This window comes from Pteronotus mesoamericanus, unplaced genomic scaffold (assembly GCF_021234165.1).
Source record: "Pteronotus mesoamericanus isolate MK-2021 breed Mesoamerican mustached bat unplaced genomic scaffold, CSHL_Meso_final scaffold_167, whole genome shotgun sequence".
Taxonomy (NCBI): Eukaryota; Metazoa; Chordata; class Mammalia; order Chiroptera; family Mormoopidae; genus Pteronotus; species Pteronotus mesoamericanus.
In genome coordinates, this window is record NW_026555308.1 from 49330984 (window position 1) to 49355199 (window position 24216).

At 43.5% G+C, this 24216-nt stretch overlaps 1 protein-coding gene across 1 annotated transcript; it reads right to left on the minus strand.

Moving 5' to 3' along the window:
- Positions 1-1084: 1084 nt before the first annotated feature.
- LOC129083938 (repulsive guidance molecule B) lies at positions 1085-21010 on the minus strand. Its single transcript, XM_054590028.1, has 3 exons — positions 20441-21010; positions 14919-15427; positions 1085-1753 (listed from the first exon to the last, which is right to left on the minus strand). Exons 1-3 carry the CDS (start codon positions 20583-20585, stop codon positions 1085-1087), a joined length of 1323 nt encoding a protein of 440 aa, XP_054446003.1. The 5' UTR covers positions 20586-21010.
- Positions 21011-24216: the final 3206 nt, after the last annotated feature.

A 24216-nucleotide genomic window follows, 5' to 3' on the forward strand; every position in this document is an offset into this window, starting at 1 on the left:
GACCGTGGATGCTACGGTGAAGAACATGGTGTGGAGGGAAACAAAGAGTGGTAAACTTGGTGGTGGGACCTGGGCCTCAGTAAGGAATCTAACAGTCCCCAGTGCCTGAGGTTGAGGAGGGCTTGCTGTGGGTGGAGACAGGGAGCAGTACGTTTCTGGGCCTGAAGAGTCAAGGAGGGAAGGCTAAGAATGCGGGCTTGCACAAATCATAGAAAGCGGCAAGCCATGATCACTAAATTTATGTTTTTGTGTTTTGTTTGTTCAATGTAAAATAGTTAAAAGAAGAAAAAAACTACAGTTTACACAAGGACATGGGATGCAGACAGACTGAGCACTACCGGAGTCTAGCAAAATGCCTGGTACTTACCTAGGAAATTGTCATCACTACTAGCCCCTTCTGACCTATAAAAACAGCAGTTTCATATGGTTCAACTTAATACACTGGAAATGCTCAGATATAACAATCCTAGTTTAATAAGGATTGTAGTAATATTCTCTCCACTCTCTTGGAAAAGCAACAGCTGTTGAAGAGGGAGAGGGCTTCCTAGACATCAGTCTTTAACAGCCAAAAGCACCTGCAAGGTGGAGTTAACTATTCTTCCGAATCAAGTGAGGACAGAAGCGCTGGGGAGGCTCCACCAGGAGGTGAGTATGAGCTGCGCACCATGGGAATCAGTAGCAAAGGGAAAGGGCAGAAAGGAACAGCCAGGAACAACTACAAACATCATCACTGTTCGTTTCAAAGGGGACGCTGCATATGGTGTCTGTGTATATGTACTATACATACTAAACAGGTACACACATAAATATTTAATATATAAAAAATAAAGTGCTTTCTAACAGGTCCCCAGGCAGGGACATTATAAAACTTTTCACAAAACTGCAAAATAAAATCGATACAATCAAAGAGCACTACATCCAACATACATGAAAACAATCAAACACAGTATGTACAATCTGGTGGGTGTCCCAGAACAAACATCCTGTCATATACATGGTATATACATATATACTCTTTTACTCAATATATTATGACAATATATATTTTAAATTTTTGCTATAGACAAAAAATAAAAGACAACCCCTACAAAAACACAATACAGATCAAGCACATGAGCCCCAGGCCGAGAGAGAGCTGGCTGCCTCCACGGGGAGTCTCCTGACCACTGCTTGGGAAAATGTGCCAGCGTTCCTTCCTCGGGTGCAGTGCCTCCATGTCCGCCAAGGCACTGTGGGCTGCCGCGGTGAAGTTGGCATCACCGGTGGTGAGCAGGTCGAAGACACAGGACTGGAAATAGATGTCCTTCACTGGCATCTTCTCGTGGCATTGAGCATTGGCAGTCTCCAGTGTGTAGCCAGGCCAGGTCTGTGCCAGGCGGGTGTGAGGCAGGGCGTGCCCCAGGATGGCAGACACCTGGCCCTGCCCATCATCAATGCGCTCGCTCAGGGGGCAGCCATTCACACACAGCTGCAGGTCCTGGCTTTCCTCGTAGGACATGGCCAGGTCTTCAGGCATGCGGATGGCGAGGGTCAGGTAGCGACCCAGCTGCCGCACAAACACCGTGGTCCCTATGTAGCGGGCGTGCATCTCCACATAGCGGCCACTCTCCCTTTCCACTATACGCAGACTCTTGGTGTCGCCATCCCCACCGCTGGTGCTGCCATCCACAAAGGCAGCAGGCAGGTCATCTGTCACAGCTTGGTACACTTTCTGATCGGTACACTCACGGTGGGCTTTGAAGATGATTGTGATCTGTGGAAGGAACGTGGACAGTTAACACTATGGGAGGGAAACACGGTAGTGCCTCCCCCTGAAGTTGAACGGCTAGAGAAAAAATCTCCAAAGTCAGCCCCTTTGCTCCTGCCTCACACATGAATGGTGTTGCTGTGAGGGAAAATTAAAAATCCTATGTATTGCCCTGACTGGCATGGCTCAGTCAGTTGGGCACTGTTTCACAGCACCAAAGGTCACCAGTTCAATTCCCAGTCAGGGTACATGCCTGGGTTGCGGGTTTGGTTTCTGGTTGGGGGGTGTACGAGAGGCAACTGATCGATGTTTCTGTCTTTTTCTCCTTCCCTTCCCCTCTCTCTAAAAATAAATAAATCTTAATAAAAACAAAAAAAGGTCCTATTATTTAGAATGAAAATTCAACATAAGTCCAGGGAATGTGCATCAGGAAAAAGAATCTGTGTTTACTGTTCTAAGATCGGGCAGTGTTGCTGTTGGGATATAGGCAATTTTTACCCATCATTTATACCTTGTCTCTTTCCAAAAACAGATGAGCAAGTGGCATAGTTCTGAGAAAGAAAAACATTCCTTTCTAAGTTACACAGAAATTTGAAGGGGCTTAATTAACAGTATATGTACCAGAATGTTGATTCCTAAAAAGTTTCTTCATTGGACTGTAAAAAATGTATCCCATGACTAATCACCACAAACTTACTTATGAAAACTGAGGGGGGTGTAGCAGAGAGTTGAGAAGGGGGGCCATCCCAGAGCAGCTACCAATCATGTGCCTCAGGAAAGATTTCTCTAAGTCTCCTAATCAAATGTTTCACATGACTGGCTAATCCCTGTGACAGGGAAATCACTTGGCAAATATAGCTCCCAAGCACTGGCAGAGAATAAATACCCTAAACCTAGTTACAGCAAATGTTTTCTCCAAACACATGGCCCTTTAGCTTCTCAGAATTTCTTTTCTCCAGCCAACTCTCAATTCTCCAAGTTAAATAGATAATTCATGGAGGAAAAAAAAAAAAAAAAACTACTGACAATACCAAAGCTTCCTTTTTAGTGAACCCACTTTCTTTCCTTAATTAGAACAACTATTAAAAAAGAAAAAACAAAAACTGAACCTTTGAGCACCCTGGCCCCCCACACATTCCACATCTCTGGTGCAGGTGGCGGAAGAAAGAGGACTGTGAAGAGACAGGGCCTCCTGGGTATACAAGGTGGGAAATTTGTCCTGAAGGAAAAAAAAAGACTACATTTTGAGATTTGTGTTATTGTCAGTAACTGAGGTAACAGCTTATTTTTCTTTCTTCATGGAGGGGGAAAAAAAAAAGGATCAGGTGACTTCAGTCAAGGAGGAGGTAGACAGGCCAAACACTCTACAAATTACTCTGGACGGAGGAAACCACCTCCTGCAAGGGAACTAATCAAAACAATAGACCCTTGTTAAAAAAGGCCAGAAAATGCCCTGGCCCCCCTCTCCGCCCCTCTCTCTACAAGTCCTCACCACCACCCTCAAGTTTATGTCTGAAGTTTTTTCCCTCAACTCGGCTAGCATTTGCTCACACTATTTAATTCCACATGTTCCCACTGGTGTTACTTGACTGGAATTTTCCAGCCATTTCATTTTACTTCAGCCAGTTTTAAAGCCAGATCTGAACCAGCTGCACTGTAGCAACTGGTTAAATTCATATCCGTTGTTTGCAGCTGCAACTGAAGGCCAGACAATGTACTAGGAAAATGCTTGGATTTCTCCCTTCCTAATTACCCTGAGCCACAATTTAATTTCACTACCAGCCTTCTAACATTTCAACACCTTCTTAACAACCCAAGGGAGGTGTACCAGAGATGATTTCAGGAAATTTGTTGTGCATCCAACCATAGGACCTTCCAGAGTGAATGGGATTTTGAGCTAGATATCTAATGGGACTATAAAGTAGATTTATTTGGTGGCTCTACAGACAGTTTGACAAGTTTATTTATTTATTTTTAAGGCAAGCTAGGATCTGTTGGAGGTGAAAAGATTATTTCAAATAAATTCTGCACCTGAAAGAGTTGAACGTTAGCACAAATGGCTAAAATAAGACTTTTCATATAATCACTACCCTCATTTTCAACTATAACATTCACAAAGATTTCACAAACTCTTCTACAACAGCTAAGTAATTTGTCTTTTTAGTATAAGAAACCTCAAATTTCCACCAACTTGGCATTATTTATAAGAATTAAGAACTTTTTTATTCGCCTTAGGAAAAACGAAGAGGAATTAGTTTTGCTGGGACAACACAGAGGAGAGCCAATTTCACACAAGTTTCCAAAAAGGCAAGCAAGGGTCGATATTCAGGTGAGTGGCATATACCACGCGTCTTCCCAAGTCTCTGTTACTTTCACTGAGCACACCAACTGCAACCCTGGACTCATTTCAAACCCTCGCACGTTAACGTTACCTTCCGTGCCTGTGACACACCTTGAGGAAGGAGATAAGCACAACTCAAAGCTTGACCTCTGCACTAGCACCTTCACTTACAAAGTATCCCCGTTTATCTAACAGATTTTTATGTCTGTCCAATTTCCTGGGAGTGATTTTCTCTATGAGACAATGAAGCTGACATTTCTCTTGTTTCTCTTTTGGGTAAAATAATTCTCCCAGGGCCTGTGTACAGAATTAACCTATGAATTAAAATGCCTAGGGCGATGAATCGATCTCAAAAGCATGAGAGGGGTTTCCTGATTGGGTCTCTACAGTCTCAGTTTGTCCTAGAGATACCATCAATAGAAATGTAGAAAACTCTAGGTAACAGTTTCACATGACTTAAATTTTGTAATATAATTTCATTCCTCATATAATTACAACACATGCTCTTAAACAGCAAGCACTCAGCCATAAAGGGCCAGAAATTTTCAGATTCTGTCTCCCTCTTCAGAAAAACAAAATTTACCCATTCTTATTCTTAATAACTCTAAATCGTTTAAAATATTCAAGATTTAATCAGAATTTTTGGAAATTCCAAACATTTTGTATTTCCAACTAGCAGCTATCAGAGCTTTGTAGAAAGAGGATAAAGTTGTAGTCTAAAGCTCTCAAACAGATAATTTAAAAACACCAGCTATGCTGCTTTCTTTTCTCCCTCTATGAACAGATCCATATGCTGTAATAACTCAATTTGGCACATCTGTTCTATGCCACACCATTTATTATTGATGGACAGCATTTCTGTGCATTTAAAACATCAATGCCTTTTGTTAAACCTCCCCCACCCAGTCCCTCTCACACTCCACCCTCAGACAAACTACTCCAGTTCTCCTCATTCATTTTTAATGTTTCACTCCCTGAGATCTTTACCACCCACAAGGTCTATTAGGAAGAGAAAGACAGCAGCTACAAATCAGCCTTTCCACACATGAAAGGCAATAGGACTTAAGGTTTGCTGTGAAATATCAAAATTTAGTGGCATCTGCTTCCGCTTTCCACCAGGAAGAAAATACATGAAAGGAAAATGAGGTAGCCAACAAAAACAGAAAGCCCAGGAACTATCTTACCAAGATACAGACATTATCTCTCCAAAGCTCAACAGCCTTGTAAAGTGCTGTGCCTAGGTTTTCAAATGGCAGAACTCCCCAAAGGCTGTGCACTTAACTATTTGTGCTTATTGCATTTTGGAAGAAACATTTATCAGTGTTTAATCAGGCCGTTTGGCACGGCAAGTGCAGGAACTTACTGGAATCCTGGAATACCAGAACTGGACTTACAGACCGAGGGACTCATCTCTTGGATTAAGATGAGCCGGCAAACTAAAATGAAATCATCTCAGAAATTAGTTTGGAACATGCGGAAACAGTTTTGATATGTACCTGGTTAAAATTCTGCTTGTTATTAAAGGACCCTAAATGAATTTTCTTTTCTATAATTAGCTACTATGTCCCCTTTGTCAGATCCTTTGGGTGTCTTATAAGCTGAAAAAACAGGGGACTCTGAGGGAGGATGACAGATCTCTGTGCTCACAGCCCTTTTTACTCTTCCACTGGTAGGTGGTATATAGCCTCTGTATTTTGCTCTCTGGAGTGAACAAAAAAAGAAACCATTCCAATAAGAGCACGTGCTTCCAAGAAATACGCGTGCTCTACCTCCAGCTCTTAAACACCTAACCTTTACTTCTGAAGTCAAAGCCCAGGAAACTTGGAAGCACCAAAAGGAGGCAGAGGATCCTGAAAGCCCCTTCCTTCCAGTGCCCCCGGGTTCTACAGCCCCTTCCCCCACCATCATCTGACAGGAAACCGAGGAGTGTGGATCCAGGCTGGAGCTGAGCCACCCCCACCTAGGCCGGAAGACAGGTGCCTGGCCTTTGGTTACAAGAGATGGAAGAACTCTGTGTCTCCCCTACTTTAAGAAGTGGGGTGGGGTGGAGGAGCACATTCATCTAGAATAACTTTCTGCTTGAACTATTTCGAACAAAACCCAGGAGAGTGTTTATATGTACTAAATTTAATTAAAAAATGTTGGGTTGGTTAATAACTGATGTCACTGATAATTTTCCTTAGGATTAAAGGAAAAAAATTTGCTGGGAAGCTGTGGACTCAATGAACTGCAAGGTACTTTTCCAATCACTACTCGGACTATTTATCAAATGTCTACCTACAGGCAGACTGAATGTAACACCTACAAAAGTCTATTTTGTTAAATAAGTAGTAACAGGAAGACAGTGTTTAAGAGGAGCCTTACCCCTAGACTCCTTTTAGGGCTTGAATGTCAAAATAGGGTTCTCTATGCTCACAGAGTCTCTTTCCACAGAGCTCTGTTCTAGGAACACTTACAGGAATCCAGAGAAATGGACTGGATCAGCCTTATTTACTCCTCAGCGTTGCCCCAGGTAATACATGCAGGAACAAGGGCTTCCTTGGCTGCTGGAGGGGGTCTTGGCAGCAGAAGGAAAAAGAAGAAACCAAACTAGAGGGAAGGACACCCACAGCCGAGGCTGCTAGGGTGGTCCGAGGGGAGAAGCACTAGGTTCAGAGGCTGGAAAGAGCTGGCCAGAGTGAAAGGGAAGGAGGCCCAGGGGTGACACGTAAAAGGGACAGGCACAAAAAAGTTGCCTTCCAAAGGGTAATTTCTGTACACTTAAAACAAGGAAGGCTGGAAGTATAAATAGGCTCAGACACAGGGAAACTGGCTAGCTTCCTAGTACAGACCAGAGCTAGGCTGTGCTCGGCACGAGGAGGAAAGGCCTCTGGTCCTCAGTCCTAGCCGCTCAGAGAGCTCCACAGGGGAAGCCAGACTTTGCATTACAAGGAGCCCAGCAAATGCAGGCGTCTAGAGGTGAAGGTAGGGGTGTGGGGACAGTATTACAGGCAAGGCTGCCACTGTGCTTCAGACCAGAGGCTAAAAATATTTTGCAAGGTGAGAGCCAGAGCCAAAGGCACAGCATTAGGGGTGGGGATCTGCCCTGGCAGATCTGGCCCTGCCTCATAGCCCTCCTCATGGAGCGTGGGGGCAGGGCCACAGATCCTGGGTCCCAGTAGGTCCCTGGGCAAATGCTCTGGGCCTAGGCTCAGCACAGCTGTTTCCCAAGCCAATGGGGATTAAGACATCACAGCCTCTTTGATCATTTTTCAGTTTTGGGAGGTGATATAAAAAAGTAAAAAGGCTTGAAGGTCTTCACAATGCACATACAGTGTCACTTCTAGGTTCAAGTTCTCAGGGCGATTAAAAAAAAAGCACAGCCAGGAGCCAGGTGGCCAGAGGCTATGACCTTATGGTTCAAGAAGCCACCTCACTGGAATGCTGCAAAAACAATATCCTTCTGTCTTCATTTTCCTGATGTGGGGAGAGGGGAAGACACGCCACCACATAGGTGCATATGTGTACCTATGTGTATACTCATACACCCTAAAATGGAAAGATTAGAGTCTGACCCCCATTTCAGGGTTTGTGAAAGTTAGTGTTTAAATGCTGTCATATCAATTCTAGCCACAGTATACATAGTATGTTCCAACACTGAAAGAACTCCCACAGAATTAGCCAAGCGTTCTTTTGGCTCTAACTCTTAAATAACCAGCTAACTGGGACACACACACACAGAAAACAAACTCCCATCTTCACAGAACCAGTTTCACCTGAAGTTCTTACTAGACCTAACAGCACCGTGTTTTCATGGCAAGGCTGCCCAGTTAAATTCTGTGTCTTAGATGTGTGTTGCTATTCCTGTTAGTTATCACTTACTGGCAAGTAGAACAGTTTAAAAAGTCCTTTAAGTTACCCTACCCACAAGAACAAAAAATTCAAAACAGTGGAAGAGCAAGTTCTACTGCAGTCAAAACAAATAAAGACAAAGTGGGTAAGGTAGCATTTTTCATTGTTCAACACTGTAGGTAAGTCTTTTTACAATGCCACATTCCGCACTGGCAGAAACTGTTTGGTTAGCATTAATTGAAGCCAACAAAAAAAGGACCAACCATCCAATATTTCCTTCTCGCCCCTTCCTCTCAAAATGTTGACTCAAAGAAAATTTAACAGGGCAGAAAGAGACATTTGGAAATGTGACAGAAAAACAAGTTCTAACTCTCAGCTGTGTATCAGACTTGGCCCTGTGCCTCTGGTTTAAACTCCGGGGGAGTGTGGGTTTGTTTCAAAGCCGCAGAGGCCCAGGGCACCGGAACCCTGCTTTGCTGGGGCGGGGCGGGCACTGGGTTGATTTCACTTACAAATGGGGGGATTCTGAAGGTCCCCCCAATCCCTTCAAACCATATCTGGGACAGAGTGGCACAGTCTAGGAGATTGAACATACAGGTCTTAAAAGACACACAGATACAGTTCTGGCGGGGTGAAGGAAGAGGGGATGGAATCAAAAAAGGAAAAAGGACTCACGGACAAGACAACAGTGTGGTGACTGCAGGGGGGAGGGGGGAGGTGAGGGTGGAAGAGGTTACAAGGGGGGATAGATGATAATGGTAAAATACAATTAAAAAGATACACAGATACAAACTTTATACAATATTTTAGTTTCTACTAACATCTGCTATGTCTCTTCATTCTAAGTAGAAGATGGTAAAAGACTCATTACCCAGAATATTTTAATGTATATGGGCAATATAATGGTGAACTTTGGAAAATGCAGCACAAAGAATAACCAATTCATGTTACAAAATGATCTTTTATACTTACATGTACATCATACAGCTAATAATTCCTCCTCCTTTTTGTTTCTTTCCCTCCATACGCTTGGAAATCCTTTTACCTCCAGGCAGTTTGCTGAAACTATGTAAAGCAAAGTGGAGTAGCTCCTGGGCCTAAGACTTTATAATCCAGTGCACACAAGGGCTATGCAGGAAGTAGAAAAGGACAAATAAGACTACCACCTGGAATCATAGCTGACTTCTGCTCTTCTAAAGAGGATTCTGTAACATTTCAATAGTTTCTACAATAAATAAATTCAGGGAGGATAAGGATATTTAAGACACACTTTCATCAGTTTTAAAGATGAGATAGGATTCTACAAACTGAAATTTAAAAACCGATGACTCTGATAGTCAAATTCGAGAAAGCTTTTTAGATTAAATCAAAGACCAACGACCTTTCAAAAGTGGCAGCCAGGATTCTAGACCCGACTAGGCTGTAGCGTGGGAGGAAAGATGGGTGTAGATGAGGGTCTACTTTGACCATAGCTGGATGGAAAGGGAGACTCAAAATCCAGAAATAAAAAAATGACCTGTACAAGTGACCAGGGAGGAAGAGTGTGCCCTGGGTACAGAAACCCATGTCTCTGCCCCTTCTTTACACCTGCAACCACTTGCTAAGTCTTAGCAACACCTGGAACCAGCTTATGAATGCACGTCATCAATGTTCAAAAACGGAACCCTGAAAATCGCTGGTTTTACATAGAAACCCTACAATTCTCCACTGACTGCTGCAGATTTTAGCTATGTGCTTAACCTGAGGCAGACTGCATTCATCTCTGCACCTCCCCCACACAGTAGGTCCTTTAATGCTTGCTGGTTGAAATGCAGCGCTAAATTAATCATACATTTTATCAGAGAAATGATTATACTGAGCAGGGAACTGCAACTGCAAACTTCTGTCCTGTTTCCTGACATACCACAACTAGTCTTGGAACTTTTTTGGTAATTTCTGCAAAACAAGGAGGACCATGACAAGGAGCAAATCTGATCTAGATGGCACGACAGTTAGGGCTTAATAAAATAAAGGGCAATCTCAGATCTGAAGACTGGTTACAATACATCTGCAGAGCAGTTGTGCTCTCTGAAAGGAAAGGACTCTACATTCTCAGAGGAAATGCCATGTGTCCCCTCTAAAAATGCTGCATGCAAGAACAGTGTTTATATATTCAAGATACAACCCTGCTAATGGGAGGGTGCAGGATCTTCCTTAGTCCATAGTGTAGCTCACATTGTCTCTGTAAAGATACTAAAAGCATAATGGATTACAAAAACTTGGCAACAATAATAACAAAAAAATGTCCTAGGCCTGTGGTCAAGAGACAACATATTTCCAAACCTTGATCCAGAGATATGCTTAAAACGACAGTTGAAAGCCTTCGCAATGCAGGCATGTCTGTCTCTAATTTTGTAACCAACAGAATGGTCCACAACACTGGTTTACCCTCGTAGAATAACACCTACGTGCAAAGAGGCATCAGAGAGAAAGGGAGGACATGACACATGCTCTAGGACCCCACAAACAAATAAGGGAACACCTTGGGTTTATACTTGGAGGAAGACAATAAGCAACTATGAACAAAGTGAACTAAGTCTTCCTGTAGCTCTGGTATCATCACCTAGCGGAAGTTTTCGGGACTTTCCAGAAAGTAGCTCAAGAATTAAGGATTATTACAAACTTTTAAATATACAGAGAGATACCTGATGGGTAGGGCTTCTCTCCATGCTTAGACAGCTGAGTGCTACCACCCAGGGGATCAGCCAGAGCTGGCAGCCCAGCGTGGCAGCAAGAACCTAAAAGAGGCGTCTCAGGTGTCCACTCACCTGCCTAACCTGGCTTGGTCAAGCATAAAGAACATACCTCCTTCCCCAATGTAAACTGCCCTAAGGTAAAACACCTTCTCTCACTAAGGGCGAATCACATAAAAATCTGTAGCAGAATATCTATAAAAGGACTTGCCCTCATCCCCACTGTACCCTCCAACTTGGGATTTTGTCAGACGGAAGGTTAAGAAAGCTACAGTGATGGGGAAGGACCCAATGACATTAAAAAAAGAAGTCAAAATAAAGCACAAATTTTGAAAATAATTTTTAAAATACCACCATTGTTTAGGTGTGTTACACATGCATTCGTGACATTTTTTGGAAAATGAATCATTTTAAATGCACCTTAGAAACTGGTGATTTTAATATACGCTATTAAAAATATAGCATATCTGCAAAGTTCAGAATCCTTTCCTATGACTTATATCAAAATCACTTTCTGTAATCACAGCATATACAAATCTATATTGAGTCCACTTAAGCAAAGATCCACAGATACATGGAAATGGTACACGAGAGTTGAGACTATGGGGCTGGCAAAGAAAACGTGGAAGAAAAGGTACAGAAGTCATGCACTGCCACTGATGATGGGGTTTATTTATTTGAGAGGCCTGAGGGAGCTACTGACTTGTGTCCTTTCTGGCCTAGTGTGAGCTGCCTTCTTTCCCCAAACAAAAACTGCTTTTCTTTCCCATGTAGCCAACCCTGCCAGTTCCAAGCCTGCCCTCTCATCTCTCCCGCCGAGTGCCTTCAAGTCTGAAGCGCCTCTCACAGCCAAAGGTGGGGAAGATGGCCCAGAGCTGATGTGGACCCCAGCCCAGGTGTGTAGATGTGCCAGCAGCCCTTGCAGCCCCACGGCGGGGGGAGCGATGAAAAACTGGCCCTGGCTTCAGAACACACCTACCCAGCGAGGTGGCCAACCACAGAGAATACTCCTAAGACAGGGAGCCTAACACGCTGGCAGAGGACGTGACAAAATCCCAGAGGCCCTGAAGAAGCGCCCCGGCACGCGTCATGGCAAGTGGAAAACCGTCCCACGTTTCCCAAGGGAAGAGGGAGAGAAGTAGAAAGGGGAGATGGGCCGTGCTGTCCAGCACTGCGGGCGTGGCGGCCCTGAACTCTTTGCCTGCAAGTGGAAAAAAGGAAAAGGCTTAGCTAATAAATGGCCCCTTGAGGACAGATGACTTCACTTTTCTTTCATTTTGTTTAGATTTTCCCCCCCTCAGGTTTGTATTTTCGTGATGAGGGAAAGGTGGGTCCTTAAGGTCAAGAAGCGCTCACAAAAATCAGCCTGAAAATGGCTTGCCCGAGAAGCCAGGCTCCCTGGATGAGGGGTTGCTTTAGGGACCTCACGGACCAAATGCCCAGGTCTAGTGGTTTAGTTCAGTGCTGAAGGCAAGGAAATAAATGGTTGCTCAAATGCAATTTCACTTTCACAGCTGGCCAGCTTTGTCAAAAGCGCTGGTCAGTCTTTAAAGCTAGTGACACTGAGCATACAGGTCATTAAAGGTGCCTGATTACAAGGATGACACAGTATCTGCAACATGCAGTGCTAAGGTATCCAATAGCTGGTCTATGCATGTGTCTAAGGTTTCAGTAAAGCTGGGACTCACACACAAAAAAAATCTTCCCAAAAAAAGTTTTTTCTAAGTACTGTGTAGACAACAAGGAAAAAGTCAAATCTTTTTTTGACCTTATTTCCTAAGTACTTTTCGCCTCATATTGCTTTTATTTTCATTAGCATCTTTTTTTCATTGCTTAGAGTTTTTTTTAAGGTTATATTTTGGCCCTGGGTAGGTGCAATAAAAGGAAATTGTACTGCAAAACTTTTGGCCTTTTCTTGGTTTCATCAGCGCAGGTCATACCAGCATTGAGACAGACCTTCAAATGTAACCTTCCAGATGCTTCTGGGGGCTTTGGAGAGAGTTACAAGAAGAAGGAAAAAAACAACTACTAGAGGTCGTGAAGCCATAGAGTAATTTGTTGCTGAACAGCATGGTCACCAGATGTGGGGAAATACTTTCCAATAGCGCAATTAAAGACCAAGCATTCTCATCATCGGCTTGAATTTATGTCAGAAGACAAGACCTCCACCTCCCTTTTTGGTATGGGTAAAACCTTTGATCCTTAACAAACTGAGAGAGAAAGCAAAGTTGTACCTTTTATTTATTTCTTTATTCGCTAAAAAACTATGATAGATTCAACCACAACTGAAATGGAACGATGTAAATAAAGTACTTCAGTGTCAACTGTTCCATTGAACCAGTATTTTCCCATGCACCCAGCACTTACTAATCTCAATTGTATTGTTTGAAGGCTACTCCTCTAAGCCCTCAGTTATTTGCACAATCGATGACGACTTTCTCCATTCCCAATGGAACTGCTTTCTTGAATTTCCACTGTTACGTTTTCCCAAAGACTATTCTCAGGTTCTGCGTCCTGACTCTGCTGCAATGGTGGATTTTTGGCCATGATTTGTCTTAAAACTTCATAATTAGATAGTTTAACATCATAGTATAGCAAATACATATTTTAATATTCAGCTAGAAAAAATTATTTGCATACTTATAAAAACCAGAGGAAGTAAAGTTTATTTGAGATGCAGGATTTGGAAAGGCCAGGTTGGGTTTGTACTGGAATTGAAGTGCAAACATTTCTCAGCTCCCCTAAGGTGGCTGCACCCCTGTAACAGCCTTCTTTGTTCAGAGCCATGACTTCTGATCTTAGATTCGTGACACGCCTGGGCGTCGCCAAGGGTCTCTGGGGGTGTTTTAAAACTCCCTACACAAAAAGCCAAGTAAAATAATTTCAATTCACTTTAAAAGAATGCCACACATGTTTGGAGGCAAGGGAGGGTGTCCTGGACTCAAAAGATCAGTCGAACCTATTATAAAAGCTTGATCTCTGTCAATTATATTCTAGTCTAAACCAACTAATGGATAAAATAAAGAAAATTAAGCATGATGAGATAGTCTAAAATGTGTGATTTTGTGTTTGGGGGAGACAGGGAAGGAGTGGTTACTTGCAACACTCTTTCTGTGGAAAAGCCTTTTGACCTCTTTACTTACTAATACTAATGAAAGAATTAGTGCTGACTGGCAATTGAAAACCCAGTTCATAGCTCCTGTCCACCGACTTGCACTACAACACTCATTTTTCAAACAGGGGGCCACAAGAATTTTTAAGACACACAATACCTGGCTATTTAGTCAGAGGCACTGACCTCTTTTCCCATAGATTGTCAAATAAAAAAAAAAGAAAAATGACAACAGCCAACACAAGAGCTATCTGGTGTGAATGAATCAAAATTGTACCTATCTTTTTCTTTTTTTTTGTCAGATTGGCAAAAAATATATCACTAATTTTTGCTGTGCCAGATTTTTAGTAATTAGTTTATGTGTGCCATCAGATGAAAAAGGTTGAAAATCACTTCACTAGGACATTAATGTCTTAAAATTGAGAAGATTCAGTATTCGTTTCATGAAAACCAACCAACAAGCCAAACAAGAACCGCAGACACTAGAAGCTAAGGAGAATAAAACTAACTTAATTTTGTCAGTTTTCCCCTCAGCTTCTCATTTAAACTGTTATCCTGAGATTACCTGGGGTTATACATCACTGCTCTGCAATATCCAACTCTAAATTCATTGGTCACCATAAGCATAGTAATTAAAAGACTCAGCAATTGGGAAGCTGGCTTGTAGCCATTATCTTTTACTATAGACTCCAAATTTCCAATGAAATATTTCCTGATGGGTTATGTCCCTAGGTTTCACAACTTTCTTTATTCAGAAAATCTACATAAGTCATATCTAGTAAATCTAAACATGAATTTCCTCTAGAGTCTCAAACATATGCACTAAAAAAAAAAAAAAATCACTGAAAAAAATAGTCTTTCATTAAATAGGGCTGCCTATTCCCTAGAGAAATCAACTTTACTGTTTACTTTTTATTTTTCATATCATTGCCTATTTAAATTTAGACCCATATTTTTCATAAGCCCCAAAATTCCAGCAAGCAATTCCTTACTAATTTTCATTTAATCCTTCATCCACCCTGTTAACACTGCTTGCCAAAAAGACCAAGCAAAGTTCCTTTTAAACTCGGCCTTTTATATCACACTTCTAAAGTTGTCTGAAGAGTCAAGACACCTGAAAGATATAAAGAAGAAGAAGAAAGAAAGTATTCTTGCCTTATTTGTAGCAGTAGCACTGGATCCGGGGACCACGGGCACATTCGTCACTTGAACTGAAAGATAATTATTATCTATGAGTGGCCAGGCCCCTTCCACTTTGCACGTCTGGAAGTGATCCTTGAAAGTTCTAAGGTGAGGATCTCCGAACAAGCCACAAAAAAGATAATTGGGAGGGTTCTGGTCCCCGCCCCTGTGTTCTCTGGCTCCTGCATGGCTGTGATAGTTACAAGGATCATGGGTCACTTCAGGGTTGGTAGAAGATGTGGGTCCATCCTTGGAACAGTTCCTCTGGCTCATGAGGTCACTGATACCCAATACAGCAGAATGGTATACCAGGTTGCCACGGCAAGCTTTTGAAGTTCGCTGGGTGCAGCCAGCATAGGCACGCAGGGCCTTGCAAAACTCGGAGTCAAAGCCGTCAATGGCAGAGTTCAGGTGTGAAGTCAGGGACACAAAGTCTGTGGTACATTTCTGGATTCGACACTGGGCTGGTTGTTGGCAGTCACCTATGGGAAAGAAGATAAGACCACACATTTCTCAAAAGCTTCATGACTTCCTGAGCTACATGAGAAAATGACATTCTCCTCTGGGGACTGTTTGTTCTATTTCATATACTCCTATTTTAAGAAGGCCTTCAGAAATAGGGTTGCATTGTGCTTCTGTGTCTCTCACAAATTAAGCCACTGGGAGAAAAAGTGCATGCAGTTAGTCAGCTTAACACTTTAAAGTATGGGCCATTGTAAGTGAATATGAATCCAGTACCGTGTTCTTAAGTTAATATTACAAGGGAATGGTAAATGACATATTTTATCAACTTTGCTATTGCTGATGGATTTTAAGAGTATTCCTTTGCTCCAAGGACAAGCAAAAGATGTGAATGTTGTTTTGATTTTGAAAACTGCATAAGTAATTTGCTTTGGAAAGCACTGTCTATGCACAAAACCACAATTAAAGCTTCCACAAATCAGGTAGGGGAAACCCCTTAATTATAGCATGAATGGTTAAAACACCTTTACCTGACTTTAGTAAGGCTAACAGAGGAAGAATAACAAGAAAAAAAAAATCTAGGTACTACCTTATTCTGCATTTCGTGATAGATGTTTATCAACAAATTGTATATAAACTGACACTTAATCTCCTGGTTCTTACAAGTGTCAATATTCTCTTAATACATTTGACCAAACTAAGTATTCACTTCTGCACCATCCACCACCCGAGGATCCCAGCTCCCCAACAGTTCACCAGTGAAAGTACACTAAATCAGAAGGACACGGAAATTATGCTGCAGAAACAGATGATTCCAACGATATTTTTCAGAAACACAACAGAATTCTTAGAGTGTATATAAGTGATTTTTTCCTGAAATCAACAATTCGTATGAACTTAATGACCGAAGCAAAGTAATGAAATGCAGTAGTGAAAAACAACGTATTAGTGCCCTAAAATGATGTTTTGCCACTAGCTTCTCACATAAAAATCTATAAAACCTCTCAAAGCACAAAAATCATAAGAATTGCCAAAACTAGGCCAGTCACGTGCACCTATCAGTTTATTTTGTTCCATAAAATGGGAACACTAGACTTACTGAAAAGCAAAATCCTTTTATCATCCATCTCAAATTTTATAGACATGAACTGTAACATGTATCTGAGTTACACATTCATTGTAGGTCTCTAAACTATGAAGGAAGGTCTCAATCTTTTCAAGTCTAAGGTTCCTCATCTGAGAAATGAGGACGTTGTTCTAAAATAAACTTTGTCACATTTTTAAGGCATCAAATATCTTATTCTAGGTGGGATAAAACAGTCAGTAGAGTACTATTAAGTATGAAATTATTTAAAGATGTGGGCATAAACTTCAGCATATATTAATATTTAGGATTTCATCTGATAAAACTATTAAAATGGATCTTAAATAAAAATAATTTAAAAAGATATCTTAATCTTTTCAGTAGTAAACTGCTCTTAAGTCTAAATTAAATAGCCTATAATCTCTGTTTTCGGCTTCAGTTGGGGAAAAAATGGTAAGAGATGACCACTTCTCAAAGTACCTCCCCAACCACTTTTATAGTTTAAAGTCCAAATAGGGAAAAATGTTGTAGTTTTGATTGGATATTCACTTTAACTTGAGTAAAAATTTAAAATATTAATCACAAAACCATCTTCATGAGTTTGACCTCTATTATGTTAGATCACTGCAAAGTCAACAAAAGCAGCTCTGATATTTATAGAATTCCTTTCTCCAAAGTAAATCAAGTCATTTTCAACTATTTTTACTCAAAAAAGCAAAATAAATAAAAATTCAATCACCAAGCAAAACAAAACAAACAACAACAAAAAACCCAAAAGTCATTAAAGCCATTTAACAGATGAAAAAAAAATCAAGGTGGAGGATTTTAAGGCCTTGTCCTGGCTGATGACACACAGCCAGTACGCAGCCCAGGACGTGGTGCCTTTCCTCCAATCCCATTTTCCCTCCTCCATGAATCATGCCCCCTAAATTCCTGACTCTCAAAATGGTACTTGACAGCTTAACAAAAAAGATTCAAGTAACTAATGTATCGATTTTTTTCCCTTTTAAGTCAGATTCACAGCAAGCAGAAAGCAAGGAAATAAAAACTGGGCCAAAATCATTCAGTAACGAACAGCCCTCAGCCTACAAATAAATGACAGCATAAGAACTTCCCGCTAAACTTGCAGTGCCTATTTGTTCTTTTTATGGTCTATAAAATCTATCTGAGCATACATTTACTTATAATTATTTCAAATAGTCATAAAATATCAAAAGTAAGAACAGTATGGAAATGCAAACGCAACTGCTCAGAGTGGAAGAGAAGTAGAACTTAGATTCCAGCTTCTTTTCCGCTCCTTCCTCATCCTCCCCTCACCCTTCCCTTACTCATTGCAGGTATCTGCTGATTCCTTTGAGAAAACAAAACTCCTTGGGTTCTTCTGTTTTTGCTGAGGTTTCCAACAGCCTTTTGGGGTAGAGATAATGGGAGGGAGGAAGGCTAACTAGAAAAGTGCACCTCGGTCAGCAGTTGCAGCCCCAATGCAGGATCCTGCAGAATGACTAATTTGTAGCATATACCCAGAAATATCCAGGCTTCATGAATATATAATGACAACACACACTTTGCCTGTTACAGGCGGTAAAGTAAGCCTCCTGTCAAAATGCCAATGCGGAGCAGAAACAATCTCAAGGATGTAGTCAAGAAGGCTATGAAGTGTATGAGTAAGCAAGTAACTCCCATATTGGATCTCCAGTCAGGAACTGCAGAGGTTTGCTTAATAGAGAAAAAAAGCAAATAAAAGTACTCATTTCATTTCTCAAGGGCAGAATTAAAAATCTGCAGTTCCAGATTTCTATTTTTTTGAGTCAGATCTTCTATGATTGGTGCGATAGTATTTTCATTCTAGTTAATAAAAGTGCTAAAGGATATTCGGGCCTAGAACTTTCCTTAATGATTGACAGATGAAGATATCACCATTTAAGACAGTTTCCTCAAGGCCAGGGCTGCATGTGTGAATTTGCAGCACAATTACTGGTTTATAATAAAAGAAACAAGATAAGCTCAAGTTGAATTAAGTGAAATGTGAAGCCATATGGGGTGCTGGGGCAAATTATATGGATCCAGCATAAAACATATGGCAGCCCATCTGCAAAGAGCACTTTGCTAGGCTCCCTGCTCTGAGTAACAACCCCTGCATGTCAATGGCACTGCTCTTCAAAGAAGTCTCTCAAAAGAAGCCCTCTTTTCTATAACCAGATTAATTGCTCCACTTTGACAAGTCAAGTCGTTCACAGAGATCACCATAGCCACTCTGGGTAGAATCTGATGGTGACTTTAGTGAGGGCACATTAACATACTCAGAGGAATTTCACATTCCAAGTTCTTGAACTAAGGTAAGGCACCTTGATTTTCTACACGTTTAAACCAGCTTCTTAGGTCTTTAATGGGCCAGCAAAGAAATCTTCAAGGACCACATTCCAATCCTGTCAGAGGACACTATGGCAACTAAGGGAAACAATATCCAAGCAGCCAAGGACACAGTCCCACCTAGCCCTTCAATTTCCATTTCAAGAAACCCATGCTTGGACAGTATGGACACATTTTTCACACAAATCACCCCTGAATATATCTTCTGACATGTCATGACAAATGCATCATGTAACTGTAAGGAGACTGAAATTACTTTTTAAGATTCTAAAGTCACTAATTGAAAGCTTTAATCATTCTAAAACTTGCCATGAAATTCTTTATTCAGACTTCGGTTTATGTTTTCCCAAGTGACAGTGTTAAAATGCAGCTGTTACATCACAACACAAAGTTATACAAAGTAAATTACCCCTTCTTTTCAAATGCCACATTTCCCCCCCACTTCTTGAAAGAGCCCCAGACTTTGAGCAGGGGCTGGTATGACTTAATAAATAAAAATTACTCCCCACATTTGGGTGGCATTAAAGTTCAGGATTCTCCAGATCAGAGCATGATGACTGCTCTCCTACTACTAAAGGACAAAATGATCTGGAAGAACAATTTACCTAACACTCTAGTTGTTCTCAAACTAAAAAAGATAACTTAAATTTCAATGTGGCATTTGAAAAATTCTTTGTCTAGACAAACTCCTTAGAAGTGGTCTTGTTTGTAAAGAGCATCCAAGATTCCCCCCAACCTTGAATGCGATTGCATAACTGACATTTAACATTGTATTAATGAGAGGAATTTAAACAAAATACTATCACAGTCTAGATGGCTCATTCTCAGGCTTATTTCCCTAAGAACAGATTCCACACTGCTGCTTCCAGAGGGAAAGCGCCGACCTCCAGCAAGCAGCGTTATCTGTCAATCCGTCCTGAAACACGCGGCTAGCCACAAAGCACGAGTTTTTCCAAAGAGGTTGAAAGCTGAATTAAAAGCAGCTTTCGCAAATACGAAAGAAATCCCTGTTTAAAGAAGTTTAAGTTACTTCGAAATTAACCTCCCAGTTTACAAACTCTGGTGAAAGTCTTTCCATCTGGTGCGATTTCTTCACCTCACCGCCACCCCCAACTCCAGGGCAGCAGCACAAGGCTCCTTGTCTCCCCTCCGAGTAGGCGGCAGCGGCAGAGGAAACCTGATCCCAGCCTGACTTTCAGTAAACACCAATGCAGAGAGCAATAAAGCATCCGGAACATTTGTCTCAGGCGCGCAACTCCCGCCACCCCCGCCCGCTAAATCTTTGATAAGCGGCTGTTGGAGGGGAAATTTATCAACGGTCTGAGCAGAAGAGGAGAGAAGGCCAGAGGGAGGGACGGGAAGAGGCCTCTCCTCTGCGTTCTGGGCGCGCCGCACAGTCGGCGGGTGTGTTCCTGCTCCTGCGCTGTAAGCCCGACTAAGGTGCACGTCAAGGGCTCAAGAGGCCTTTCCAGTCTCACCACGTTGCCCTTCCACCCTGGCCAGCGTCTTTGGAACCCGGGGTGTTTGGGAACAAAGCACAGGGCCCTGGGGCTGGCTTCCTCGCGCACGCGCCTCGTACCTGCGTGGAGCAGCCCAAGACTGAGCAGCAGCAGCAAGAGCAGTGCCAGGGGAGGCGGGCAGAGCCTGGGGCGGTGGCGCTGCTCAGCCCCGGAGACGGCGGCGGAGGCGGCGGCGGCGCAGGAAGGAGCTGCTCTCAAGCCCATGCCCGTCCATGCAGGTCTCGTGGGCTCCGGCGAGGGCGGCGGCGCGGGCGCCGTGGCGGGTCCGGAGCCGTGGCTGCGGCATGAGCCGGGGGACGCGCCTCGCTTCCTCTTCTTCCTCCTTCAGGCCCACGTCGGAGACGGGCCGCAGCCACCGCCGCAGCGAGCAGCGCGCCGCAGGCGGACCAAGTCGGCAGCGACGGCAACGGCAACGGGGCGCAGCGGCATTGCAGTGGCCGGAGGCGGCGGGAGGAGAGGGGGGGGCGAAAGAGGAGACACAAAGACTGTGAACGAGTGCCGAATCCGGCCCCAAGCGCCCGGGCGCCCCGGCCCCGGCCAGCGTGGGCTCTGCGGTCGTGGAGCGCGGGCGTGGACCAACAGGAGGCGCACCCAACCCCAGCGAGCAGCGGTCGGCCGCCCGGATATCTGCGCAGTGGCCCTGGGTCAATCAATCTCAGCCCCACACTGCCGCCCCACCCGCCCTTCACTAGCCAATCCGCGTTGTCCACACCCCCACGGTGCCCCGCCCTCCTGTTCCATTGGCTGCGCGAGAGCGGGGCCCGTGGGGGTAATGGTGCGCAGATAACTAGTGAAAAAAGGCGAATAACAGCACAATGAGCAGGGTTGGTGACCCAAGACCCACTACGCGATCTCAGGCCCCGGCCGACCGCTGCTTCGCTGGGGACCTGATCCGCCCTCCCACGCCGCAGAGCCACGGCGGGACCGGGCACCCGGGCGCTGGGGATTCGGCGCTCGTTGCACGTCTTTGTGGCTCCTCTTCTTTCCCCCCCTCTCCGCCCTTTTCGGCCACTGCAACCGCTGCGCCCATGCCGATGCCATCCGCTACGTTGTCCCGCCTACCCGGCCGCCCTGCGGCGACAAGCCTGACCACGTCTCGACACAGGAAGGAAGAGAGGAAGCGAGCGTCCCGGCTCATGCGCGACGCTCCGGACCCTTCACGAGCGCCGCCGCCCTCGCCGGGGCCTGTGACAGCTCGCTCCTGCGCCGCCACCTCCACCCCGCGTCTCCGGGGCTGAGGCGCCGCCGCCCCGGGCTCTACCCGCCCTGTGCTACGCGCTGCTGCTCGATGCTTGAACTCCCGCACAGGAACTGACGTTTAAACACCCCGGGTTCCAAAGACGCCCGGCCAGGGTGGAAGGGCCGTGGTGAACTGGAAGCCTCTTGAGCCCTGACGTGCACCCCAATCACACACGCAGGAGCAGGAACACCCCGCCCTGTGCCGCCCTTCCAGGGCGCAGAGGAGGCCACTCTTCCCGTCCCTCCCTCTGGCCTTCTCTCCTCTTCTGCTCGGCCGTTGATAAATTTCCCCGGCAGCCGCTTATCAAAGATTTGTGCGAGTCAGCGGGGTGCGCCGCCTGAGACAATATGTTCCGGATGCTTTGTTGCTCTCTGCGTGGTGTTTACTGAAAGTCAGGCTGGGATCAGGATTTCTCTGCCGCTGCCGCTACTCGGAGGGAGACAAGGGCGCTTTCGCTGCCCTGGAGTTGGGGGGTGGCGGTGAGGTGAGAATGGACTTGAGTTTGTAAACTGGGAGGTTAATTTCGCGAAGTAACTTAAACTTCTTTAAACAGGGATTTCTTTCGTATTTGCAAAAGCTGCTTTTAATTCAGCTTTCAACCTCTTTGGAAAAACTCGTGCTTTGTGGCTAGCCGCGTGTTTTCAGGACGGATTGACAGATAACGCTGCTTGCTGGAGGTCGGCGCTTTCCCTCTGAAGCAGCAGTGTGGAATCTGTTCTTAGGGAAATAAGCCTGAGAATGAGCCATCTAGACTGTGATAGTATTTTGTTTAAATTCCTCTCATTAATACAATGTTAAATGTCAGTTATGCAATCGCATTCAAGGTTGGGGGGAATCTTGGATGCTCTTTACAAACAAGACCACTTCTAAGGAGTTTGTCTAGACAAAGAATTTTTCAAATGCCACATTGAAATTTAAGTTATCTTTTTTTAGTTTGAGAACAACTAGAGTGTTAGGTAAATTGTTCTTCCAGATCATTTTGTCCTTTAGTAGTAGGAGAGCAGTCATCATGCTCTGATCTGGAGAATCCTGAACTTTAATGCCACCCAAATGTGGGGAGTAATTTTTATTTATTAAGTCATACCAGCCCCTGCTCAAAGTCTGGGGCTCTTTCAAGAAGTGGGGGGGAAATGTGGCATTTGAAAAGAAGGGGTAATTGACTTTGTATAACTTTGTGTTGTGATGTAACAGCTGCATTTTAACACTGTCACTTGGGAAAACATAAACTGAAGTCTGAATAAAGAATTTCATGGCAAGTTTTAGAATGATTAAAGCTTTCAATTAGTGACTTTAGAATCTTAAAAAGTAATTTCAGTCTCCTTACAGTTACATGATGCATTTGTCATGACATGTCAGAAGATATATTCAGGGGTGATTTGTGTGAAAAATGTGTCCATACTGTCCAAGCATGGGTTTCTTGAAATGGAAATTGAAGGGCTAGGTGGGACTGTGTCCTTGGCTGCTTGGATATTGTTTCCCTTAGTTGCCATAGTGTCCTCTGACAGGATTGGAATGTGGTCCTTGAAGATTTCTTTGCTGGCCCATTAAAGACCTAAGAAGCTGCTTTAAACGTCTAGAAAATCAAGGTGCCACTTAGTTCAAGAACTTGGAATGTGAAATTCCTCTGAGTATGTTAATGTGCCCTCACTAAAGTCACCATCAGATTCTACCAGAGTGGCTATGGTGATCTCTGGTGAACGACTTGACTTGTCAAAGTGGAGCAATTAATCTGGTTATAGAAAAGAGGGCTTCTTTTGAGAGACTTCTTTTGAAGAGCAGTGCCATTGACATGCAGGGGTTGTTACTCAGAGCAGGGAGCCTAGCAAAGTGCTCTTTGCAGATGGGCTGCCATATGTTTTATGCTGGATCCATATAATTTGCCCCAGCACCCCCATATGGCTTCACATTTCACTTAATTCAACTTGAGCTTATCTTGTTTCTTTTATTATAAACCAGTAATTGTGCGCAAATTCACACATGCAGCCCTGGCCTTGAGGAAACTGTCTTAAATGGTGAGATCTTCATCTGTCAATCATTAAGGAAAGTTCTAGGCCCGAATATCCTTTAGCACTTTTATTAACTAGAATGAAAATACTATCGTACCAATCATAGAAGATCTGACTCAAAAAAATAGAAATCTGGAACTGCAGATTTTTAATTCTGCCCTTGAGAAATGAAATGAGTACTTTTATTTGCTTTTTTTCTCTATTAAGCAAACCTCTGCAGTTCCTGACTGGAGATCCAATATGGGAGTTACTTGCTTACTCATACACTTCATAGCCTTCTTGACTACATCCTTGAGATTGTTTCTGCTCCGCATTGGCATTTTGACAGGAGGCTTCTTTACCGCCTGTAACAGGCAAAGTGTGTGTTGTCATTATATATTCATGAAGCCTGGATATTTCTGGGTATATGCTACAAATTAGTCATTCTGCAGGATCCTGCATTGGGGCTGCAACTGCTGACCGAGGTGCACTTTTCTAGTTAGCCTTCCTCCCTCCCATTATCTCTACCCCAAAAGGCTGTTGGAAACCTCAGCAAAAACAGAAGAACCCAAGGAGTTTTGTTTTCTCAAAGGAATCAGCAGATACCTGC

Coding starts and splice junctions, on each gene's coding strand:
- LOC129083938 (XM_054590028.1), bottom strand. CDS start 20,585: ATGGGCTTGAGAGCAGCTCCTTCCTGCGCCGCCGCCGCCTCCGCCGCC. Junction 15,428..20,440: donor TCTTGGGCTGCTCCACGCAG/GTACGAGGCGCG, acceptor TCTTTCCCATAG/GTGACTGCCAACAACCAGCC. Junction 1,754..14,918: donor GTGCTACTGCTACAAATAAG/GCAAGAATACTT, acceptor TTCCTTCCACAG/ATCACAATCATCTTCAAAGC.